This window comes from Seriola dumerili, unplaced genomic scaffold (assembly GCF_002260705.1).
Source record: "Seriola dumerili isolate Sdu_G_001 unplaced genomic scaffold, Sdu_1.0 BDQW01000025.1, whole genome shotgun sequence".
Classification (NCBI taxonomy): Eukaryota; Metazoa; Chordata; class Actinopteri; order Carangiformes; family Carangidae; genus Seriola; species Seriola dumerili.
The window spans coordinates 572,118-582,488 of NW_019174280.1; the positions used below are offsets into that span (position 1 = coordinate 572,118).

Here is a 10,371-nt window from a genome sequence, read left to right on the forward strand (position 1 = left end):
TGGAAACGACTATTCTCCAAAGGATTGTGGGTAAGAAATGACATAATAATGAATAATATTCATTGAGCCGCTGCCACGTGTTAGTGTGTGAATTTATTTCGAGATATGAACCGTTATTTTGCGGCCTGCTCCTGGGCCTGCTCTGATAGCACTGACTGTAAAGACCATAAACTGTGTAACACTTGTTAAGGCGGATTCAGTGTCGCGTCACTCTACTCCCGACCAATAAGCGATCTACGTGTAACACGCCGAGGGTTTACAGGTCAGGGGTTGCCAAGGAGAGAGGAAGATGGCGACTGGCAGGGAGTTGTAGGCGCCGCTGAAACAGATTTAGCAGGCAGATAGGGCTTCAGAGTAACGCACCAGTGCTGCTCATTTGACCGCCGTCCTTTAAGAGTTTATACGACAGGAATTAATACGCTAATGGCGCTGCTGTATGGCTTGTTATGGCGGTTCTTGCTGGTTGTTGTACACGTCAACAGAGCGCTCGTCTCCTGGCTCCGCGTCTGGCTTCGGAGCTGGAAGGACCGGTTGTGGGAGAGGGCGATGGCGACATTTCTGCTGCCGGTAGCCCTGGCTGGGTTCCCAGATCATCACAAGAAGTTAAATCACAACCCCGATGCTAACGCTAATCCGGTAACTGAACACCACACTGCTGGTCACCGGTCACGGTGGTTATCCGACGGCAGGTCCCTGGAGAAGCTGCCGGTCCACATCGGCCTGTTGGTGGCGGAAGAAGAGCCTAGCTACACGGACATAGCGAACTTGGTCGTCTGGTGTATGGCTGTCGGTATTTCTTATGTCAGCGTCTATGACAATCACGGTAAACACTCTAGTCTCTGTCCTCCGTGTCTCTGCTGCTACTGACTGAGGGCTCAACTCTGTGTGACTCCTCTAAATTGGTTTAGTTAAGATTAACCACTCTGCATGTTCCCTCCGAGTCGGTCAACGAGTTTAGTGGGCTGAACATTAAGGTTAGAAGATCTGGAACCAGAGGATTGCTGAGTGTTTACAAATAAATTCTGTTCTCTGTAAACTTCCTCAGTAATTCCTGCTACCGTCTACACTACACAACTGATGTTTTATCTCATTACTTCCACGCACTCATTTGTGTTTGATTAGTTTGACTTCATATGTTTGTTTGACTTTCATAACGTTTCAATACTCAAATGACCATAATTTATACAAGCTGAACATGAACACCCCTCCCCCATGTAATGCCATGTGACTGTAGAGGTTGTATTAGTTTGTTCCATTGACAGTACTGCTAATTTTCCAGTCTCTAGGGGAACAGAAATGCCAATGTAATATTATATTTGTTATGTCACAAAGATATGTCAAACTGGTCTGTAGTGTTGGTCCGGTCTTAATGTTGCTCATAGATCACAAAAATAAAGATCAAGACCAATGTTACTATGGTAACAATCTGAGCTGACCAGTAGCACCCAACAACAAAAACAGGAAAACATGGCTCATAATTTGTGTGTTGCTAACATTATTATGGAGAGAGCAATGAGAAGGGAAATAGTTTTTAGATGCCAAATCAAATTTTTCTTTTACTTTTTATCGTTTCACTCTTGGCTGAATTTCCAAAGTAAAACATCCTTGTTAACTGTTGAATTCTTCCAGAAGAGAAACTTTTCTGCTGGGGTTAACAGAGCTCAGCAGTTGGATGCGGTTCTTTTTTTTTTTTTTTACATTGAAATACTCTTAACTTACCCAGAATTCATTGTACCATAGTCTGTTTTAAGATAGTCAAGAGCTAAACTGCTTTGTGGATGAATTTAGAGGTCTGAAGTGTGGGTATTTGTTATAAATCTAAACCACAGTTAGTCTGTCTTTGTTAAACCAGCCCCAGGACACAAGTTCACATTAGGGCTCATAAAGGACAGGTAAACACCTTGATTTGAGTAGACTGGTTCATTCCTATAATAACTTGATCCCACCTGAAAAAGCTGGTTGTTATAATCTGATCAAGTGGTGCAAGTTGGTCATGTAAACCTGTTTTATATTACACACTCTTTGCACACTTTGTGCATGCCCCCATTCTCAGGGCAGCCATCTTTGAATATGTGATACTGACTAGTCCTGGAGTCTACTGCTCAGTTGTTTTACATTCTTATCAAAAGGGATAAAAGAAAAAGAATACATAAGCATAAAAAAAAAGCTCGTAGTAGATCCACGCTCTCAGCACTGGTTCATGGTTGATCCATTCTGTCATCAGATCTTGTTATTTAGCGCTTACATACTTAAGTTGTTGGTTGAATTGATTACATCAGGGAAATGTAATCAATCCAAGCTTTAGAGTCAGAGCTGAGCTTTCATCTTTCACTTCTGGCCCTGGCTGCTTTTTCCTCCAGCATCTTAGTGAAAGAAATAAAAATGTGTTTTTTAGGGTTAGGGTTAGGGTTAGGGTTTTTCTCGATTTACATTGAATAACACATCCTCACTGGTCTCTCCCCTCCAGGTATTTTTCGAAAGAACAACTCCCGTCTGCTGGAAGAGATTGTAAGGCAACAGCAGGATTTGCTTGGTGTGGATGGATCCAAATACAATGTGGAGTTCCTGAGCAACAGCAGTGACAAACACCAGCACCATGGTATGGACTTGTACTGTTATTTCAGTCATTGTGTTTCACAGTCACAGTGTAAACTGGTTAGAGTAAACTGATTTATTAAATGTAAAGGAGAAACCTGGTGTCTGTAGTCAGGGTAGGGGATTAAGGATTGACTGATTTCCATGTGCACATCTAACCAGATTTCCAATCAGCTTTTTACAAATATGTACTGTATGTGCATGGCAAAAACACACTTAAATTCACTGTTAAATGTTGTGCTGCACTGTCAGTGTGTTCTTACACAGACACACACATTAACAACAAAAAAACTAGACACTCATAAGGCGAAGACCTCAAACGTCATACTCCAGACTTCTGAGAAAACATTTCAGATTCATAGTAAATGATCCTGAGCTGAAGTGGCTTTTTCATCCCTCCACCAAGTTCAGTGCAAATCGCTTCAGTACTTTTCGTGTGATCCTGCTGACAAACAGACAGAAAACACACAACCTCCTCTGTGGATGTAGAGAGTCAGGAGCAACATGGCGTCTTGTAGCATAACTACAGTTAAATAAACTGTGGTTCCAAAATAAGGTCAGGGGATAAGGGAGCAATCTTATGACTGACCAGCTGCATGTAAATAGATTTACAGTGACCTGGTTGATACAGTATTTTATGTTTTCTCTGAGTAAACTGAGAAGTTAAAGTGGAGATGAAGCACTAAACAGGTTGAGTGTTGTTTGTTTGCATTTTACCTTGGGAAAGATAGGGTTCTGCAATCAAACCTGAAATTCAACTGGTTTTGCTGGAAAACTAAATAGTATTTAGCTTTTTCACCACTAGGGTGCAGCCATCTCTGAACAAGGTAGGTGGTTACAGGAATGGTTCATCGTCCATCTCTGTGGTTGTTCTTAGATTGTTCAACACTAAGAGTTGTCAATAAAAATTAAAATGGATAGAGAAGAGAACAAATATGTATAATATACAGATACAGTTTATTCAGAAAGTCTTCAGACCCTGTCTCTTTCTTCGCATTGTGTTCTGTTGCAGTTTCATGATAAACTCATTTAAATACATTTTTCTTATCAATTCGCCAACACTGACAAAGTATTTAATTAAACCCAGGTACATTACACAATAACTTTAATGTTAGGGCACTTATAAATATAAATCTAAAGTAATTCCATTTATCTGTAACCTTTGGTATGTTATATACTATACTGATCCAATTCAAAAGTCCAGGGGAGGATTTAACACTTCATCCCACCCTGTCACATATTATACATCCAGCCTGGTTAACATGTACATTATGTTATGTTATTAACTCTTTCTACTCTTGTTAGCAGATCTCTAGATGTTATTATCTTACAGCTCTATGATAGTCTGGACTCAAAGGATCCTTATCTTTTTTTCTTTTCTTTTTTTTTACTATCGGTGATATCAATGCCTCCCTACTTGAGTTTGTAAATCTTTCATTACTTTTACTTAATGATATAGTTCAGTAAAGACTGGGGTCATTAAAGTTTTATATATATATTTTCCTGGTTTGCCATCCACTCCTGGAGATTTACCATGTGTAAGGTGTAAAGTCATCTCTTCAACCTGATATCACAGCATCAAAACCAAAGCCCAAATTACTGAAGAAACTGTTACATTGAGCCACTTATACCCCGTCATCTGTTTGATACAGCTTCTTATGAAAATCAAACAAGACTGTTTTCCTCATTCCTATTCAAAGGAATATGTCTTGATCCATCTTGTTTTCTACGCTGTCTTGCCTGTAATTTATCTCTGTCCTCATTAAATGTGCTTTTCATTCTAAATAATGTATATTCCACCTACATTATTATAAAATTTTGTGTAATAAGACTTCACTGTTTAGACTCTTAGTGAGAGCTGTGAACTGGTTTAACAACCATCTATCCATAAGAACTTGGTGTGTATCAGTAGAAAACTGTACCTCCACCTCACTTAGTTAATTAAGCTCACATATTTATTTTAATAATTTTGTTTTTACTTTAATCAATAACTGAAATGATTTTAATTAGTATTGTTCTGTGTCATCAGTTTGACCACTGAATTTTTCACCTGTAGCCACTGTGAACAGTCTCCATTCTGCTGTTTTGATATTTGAAAATAGAAAATGTGATTTTATTTCTCAGAGAAGAGCGAGTTGATGCCACTGAGTCTTAATGGTCCTTATAGTCTAAAAGTAGATGTCCATGTGTTGTTTGATCATAAAGCAGGTTTAGGTTCTACATTAATACTGTGAAAGTATCAAAGCCCTCAGTCCACAGAGAAATGCACACAGCTTAATAAAACAGTGGAGAAGATGAAAATATGGAGCTTTAAGGACACATTTGTCATATTTATTCTAAACCACACAAGAAAGTGTAAATAACAGATAAATGCCCTGACCCAGATGTTACCAGATTACTCCAATCCACTTTCAATGTCAGTTTGTCTGTAGAGCTGCAGGGTTAGTGACAGTCATTCTCACAGTAAACATGTTTCTCCAGATCGATGTGAAGGTACGTCACACTCAGCTGTTGAGTCGTGGTCAGTTGAAGGTAACCATGTTTTGTGTGTCTGTCAGTGGTGTCCTGCAGGCCCACAGTGAAGGTGCTGTCTCCTGAGGATGGGAAGCAGAGCATCGTCCAGGCAGCACAGCAGCTCTGTCGCTCAGTGGAGAACAAAGAGAGGCGCTCCAAAGACATCAGTGTCTCCATGCTGGACATACTACTCAGAGGTACACTGCAGTGTGTGTGTGTGTCAGTTTTATATTTTCAACACATTCTTCATATCAAAGCAGTGCAGCAGTTAGGTGCAGGAAACAGAAACAGACTAGACTTGAAGACTTGCAGGTTATAAATGATATCACCAGTTGTTTAGATCGTAAACAGCACTGTATGGCTCTCTGTTGGTTTGCGTAAAGCATTCAGCTCTTCACTGTTTAGACTCTTAGTGAAACAGCTGTGAACTATTTTTTCTTTTTATAAATGACTTGGGTTGGGGTATAAATCCAGCTAAGATCTGTTTTTATACTGATGGCACATGTATTTCTACAGTAGCAGCTTCTTTGAATCAAGCCATGCAACTCTTGAAGGGATGTTTTTTTTTTTTTACAACTGCAGCTCTCACTGGTTAAAGTGAAACTGGTCCTAAGTCCTAATAAAACTGAATGTATGACCTTCAGAAACAGCTGATCCCACAGTCCTGGGAATACATACCTGGGATTATGGCTTGAAGAGTTGATGTTTAATGTGCACATTGATCATTGATCGAAAAAGCTCTGTCTCTGCTGTCTGATTGAAGGCTCAGAGAACATTATACTCATTCACATCAGTATCAGATCATGGTGATGTGAACTAGAAGCAATTTTAGTATCACTAATTAAAAAACTCTATCCGCTGCTTTACATTTGGTAATGAACGCAGGCTCATGCGCTCACCAATGTATTTTATATGATATCATTATGGTCCTCCCTGTACCAGAGGAAAGAAATAAAACACCAACCTTTCATCCTTTCATACCAGATACTATAGGAGTATATGTGCTGATCAGCATTTTAAACCTCTTGACCTGGACTGGCTGGAAGGAACCGTCTTCAATAAATAAAGATTTGAAGTGGAATAAACTCGAGGTCATTGATGGCATGACTGGAAACCGTTACATGGCCAGTTCACAGCTGAATTGATGATTTTCAGTCTTTATCTGCAGCTTACAGCAGAGGACAGAGGGGATGGTGTTCATTCAGTAGACATACATAGAGCTGATGTCAGCCAGGTTCAGATGTCATCCATTATTATCTCAGTGAACCTAAATTATCTCTACACAGTGTGAGACATTATTCCGACAATCACCTGTCACACAGTAGGTAGAACAACACGTGGTATGTTTCTTCAATAATAACTAGTTAAATCATGTTAATTAAAGATAAGGTGGTGTGTAGTTGAACATTATGTTCACTCAGTGAGTAGAGCAGTAACATTTATCAGCCCACCCCAGTATCAGTGTGACTGTAGAGGTCTACAGTGTGGACCTGGGGGTGGATGTGGCTCAGGAGGTAAAGCTGGTCATCCACTAATCTGAAGGTCGGTGGTTTGATTCCACAGTGTCCTTGGGCAAGATACTGACACATGAACATGTAGTAGGTCCAGGTATTGTTGCAAATCGTCATCATCGTCATCATCGAGAGCATCATCATCGAGAAATATATATATGGCCAAAAATATTGGCGCCCCTGCACTTCTTTCAGATAATACACCATTTTTCCCAGAAAGTTGTTGCAATTAAAAATGCTTTGGTATTCAAATGTTTATTTCTTTTGTTTGCATTGGAACAACACAAAAAAGCAGAGAAAAAAAGCAAAAATCTGATATCATTCCACACAGAACTCCAAAAATGGACTGGACAAAATTATTGGCACCTTCAACTTAATATTTGGTAGCACACCCTTTGGAAAAAATAACTGAAATCAATCGCTTCCTGTAACCACGGATGAGTTTATTACACCTCTCTACTGGAATTTTGGACCACTCTTCTTTTGCCAACTGCTCCAGGTTTCTCAGATTTGAAGGGTGCCTTCTCCCAACTGCTGTTTTGAGATCTCTCCACAGGTGTTCTACGGGATTTAGATCTGGACTCATTGCTGGCCACTTCAGAACTCTCTAGCGCTTTGTCTTAAACCATTTCTGGGTGCTTTTTGATGTATGCTTTTGGTCATTGTCCTGCTGGAAGACCCATGACCTCTGATGGAGACCCAGCTTTCTGACACTGGGCCCTACATTGCGCTCCAAAATTCTTTGGTAGATTTCATGATGCCACGCACACAGTCAAGGCATCCAGTGTCAGAAGCAGCAAAGCAACTCCAAAACATCTGTGAACCTCCACCATGTTTGACCGTAGGGACCGTGTTCTTTTCTTAGAAGATCTCATTTCGTTGTCTGTGAACAGAACAATGATGTGCTTTACCAAAAAGCTCTATTTTGGTCTCATTTGTCCATAGGACGTTCTCCCAGAAGGATTTTGGCTTCCTCAGATATGTTTTGGCAAACTCCAGTCTGGCTTTTTTATGTCTCTTTGTCAGCAGTTGGGTTCTCCTGGGTCTCCTACCATAGCGTCCCGTTTCATTCAGATGGTGACGGATAGTGCGAGCTGACACTGTTGTACCTTGTGTCTGCAGGTCAGCTTGAATTTGTTTGGAAGATGATCGAGGTTCACCATGTAAACTTCTTGATGACGTTGCACACAGTGGACACAGGAACATTAAACTCTCTGGAAATGGACTTGTAGCCTTGAGATTGTCCATGCTTTTCCAAAATTTCAGTTCTCAAATCCTCAGACAATTCTTTGCTCTTCTTTCTTTTCTCCATGCTCAGTGTGGTACACACAGACACACAACACAAAGGTTGAGTCAGCTTTCCTCCATTTAAACTGGTTGCGAGTGTGATTTCTATATTGTCAGCACCTGTTACTTGCCGCAGGCTAGTTTAAATACAAATTAAAGGAGCATCACATGCTTGAAATCCTATTATTTCTTACAATTTTGAAAAGGTGCCAATAATTTTGTCCAGTTCATTTTTGGAGTTCTGTGTGGAATGATATCAGATGTGGCTTTGTGTTGTTCCAATGCAAACAAAAGAAATAAACATGTCAATACCAAAGCATTTTTAATTGTAACAATTTTCTGGCAGAAATGGTGCATTATCTGAGAGAAGTGCATGGGTGCCAATACTTTTGGCCATGACTGTATATTTGTTTCATTGTGTTTCACAAAGACGGTAAAGCCCTGTTGCCTCACGCATAAAACAGTGATGCCAGTCTCTTCAACACAGTGAGTTCTTCAGGTGATTAAACACAGGTACCAGTCCAGGTATCAGTCCATCAGAACACAGTCAGGTCTTCACTGGTGGACTCTCTGGCCTGTGTACGACTTCCTGAATCCTGCTGTAATTTTCTTTATCTGCACTCATCTGACCCTCATCACCATGTCATTATGAGGTCTGAAACTGTTGAGCTGCTGCAGAGTTGATTTGGATGAATGAGTGCTGATGACTCACTGCCTGTCTGTGCTTCTTTCAGAGTCAAAGAATATCCCCGACCCTGAGCTGGTGCTGAAGTTTGGTCCTGTGAACAGCACGCTGGGCTTCCTCCCCTGGCACATCAGACTCACTGAGTTCATGTGAGTCAGAGTCTCTCTCTGTTTCAGTCAGATAAATGTGAGATTCTGTTTACATCAGCAACTCACTCAGACTCACTTAGTCCAGCATGAACAGCAGATGTCGCTGTTGAGCTGTCAGTGCAGGTGTGTTTCTCTCAGGATTGGTCAGTTGTGTCTGAGCTGTGTGTCCTGCTCTGTGTCCTCAGCTCCCTGCCGTCCCACAGAAACGTGTCCTATGAGGACATGCTGGGCGCCCTGCAACGGTATGGCGTCTGTCAGCAGCGGCTCGGCCAGTGACGTTCAGGCCAGCTTCAGGTTCTTCAGATGAGAAGAAATGTGGGCTCCACACAGTCAGGGGAGAGTCTGGACAAGTGGTGCCCCCCCTGCACCTCACTGTGTTCCTCACTGCTCCTCTCCCCAGCTCTGTCTGTCTCCTGGATCTCCACCAGACTAAGACAGCTCAAAGATGAGGGAACCAGGAGAGCCAGCTCACTTCCTGCCACCAGCTCTTGTCTTATAATTAACTGACATTCCACAGGACTAGTGGAACATGCTTTCCAAGCCAAGAGAAAATGGGACATCAGAGACACACTGGCATGAGAAGACTGTCTACATAGACTCAGTGTTCCATAAACCCTGTTCTGTCCTCTCAAAGCCTCTGGCTCTCTCTTTGTCTTTCAGTGTCCAGCTGCTGTTTACTGCTGAACACTTGCCTTCACTCAGCAGACAACAAAGAAGAAACAAGGCTTTGTGCCTGTCCTCGTGAGGCATCCTGGGAAATATAGCTGCATTTTAGGGAGAAGCTCAACCTCCAAGTCCACGTCAGCTGAGCAGCGGAGGCTGAGCTGAGGGACAGGCTGGTCAATATGTGTAAATATGAGAAATCCATCTGGCTCTGTGTTTGTCCCTGTGGCCTCCAGCTTGCAGTCGTGTGTTCATGTGTAGTGTTGCTTCAGACACGTCCAGAGGTTTGTTTAAGGCTCCTGTTGGACTGACAAAGCTCTGAAATAAAGACCAGCTCTGTCTGTCTGTCTGTCTGTCTGTCTGCGTGCGTGCGTGCGTGTGTGTGTATGTCACAGGAAAGTCTCACCTTAGTGTAAAGGACAAAATCATCTCAACTCCCCCTAATGTTTACTAACTGAGTTATCCGCTGTCACCTTGACTATCACTATCTACATCCACTGATGATCTACAGAAAGGTAGTAAGTGGACCTTGAATTTGATTAAAGTTTCACTCCTCTGCTTGAGTCTTATTCTCACAGAGTAGACATTTCTGTCAGTAATATACACTGCTCAAAAAAATAAAGGGAACACTTAATCATCACACTATAACACCAAGTCAATTAAACTTCAAGGATATCAATCTATCCATTTAGGAAGAACAAGTGATTGTGAATCAGTTTCAGCTGCTTTGGTGCAAATGAAAGTGACAACAGGTGCAATGGAGAAGCAACAGCAAGACAACCCCCAAAAAGGGAATGGTTTTATGTGGTGGCCACAGCCAGTTGCTCTCTCCTGATCCTTCCTGACTGATTCTTCTCTAGTTCTGTGTTTTGCTGGTGTCCTTGTTACTACTGGTAGCATGAGGCGGTACCTGCAGCTCAATCAGGTTGCACAGGTATTCCAGCTCCTCCAGGATGGCACATCCATA

At 41.6% G+C, this 10,371-nt stretch overlaps 1 protein-coding gene across 1 annotated transcript; it reads left to right on the forward strand.

The window, feature by feature from the left end:
• Positions 1-274: 274 nt before the first annotated feature.
• Positions 275-9,749, forward strand: nus1 (NUS1 dehydrodolichyl diphosphate synthase subunit). The gene is made up of 5 exons (XM_022737913.1): positions 275-823; positions 2,468-2,599; positions 5,154-5,306; positions 8,642-8,741; positions 8,927-9,749. Exons 1-5 carry the CDS (start codon positions 424-426, stop codon positions 9,015-9,017), a joined length of 876 nt encoding a protein of 291 aa, XP_022593634.1. The 5' UTR covers positions 275-423; the 3' UTR covers positions 9,018-9,749.
• The last annotated feature ends 622 nt before the right edge of the window (positions 9,750-10,371 follow it).

Bases quoted from the DNA above. Each gene is read 5' to 3' on its own strand.
- nus1 (XM_022737913.1), top strand. From the start codon at position 424: ATGGCGCTGCTGTATGGCTTGTTATGGCGGTTCTTGCTGGTTGTTGTA. The intron at 2,600-5,153 runs GTATGGACTTGT...TGTGTCTGTCAG, and splicing joins TGACAAACACCAGCACCATG to TGGTGTCCTGCAGGCCCACA. The intron at 5,307-8,641 runs GTACACTGCAGT...TGCTTCTTTCAG, and splicing joins GCTGGACATACTACTCAGAG to AGTCAAAGAATATCCCCGAC.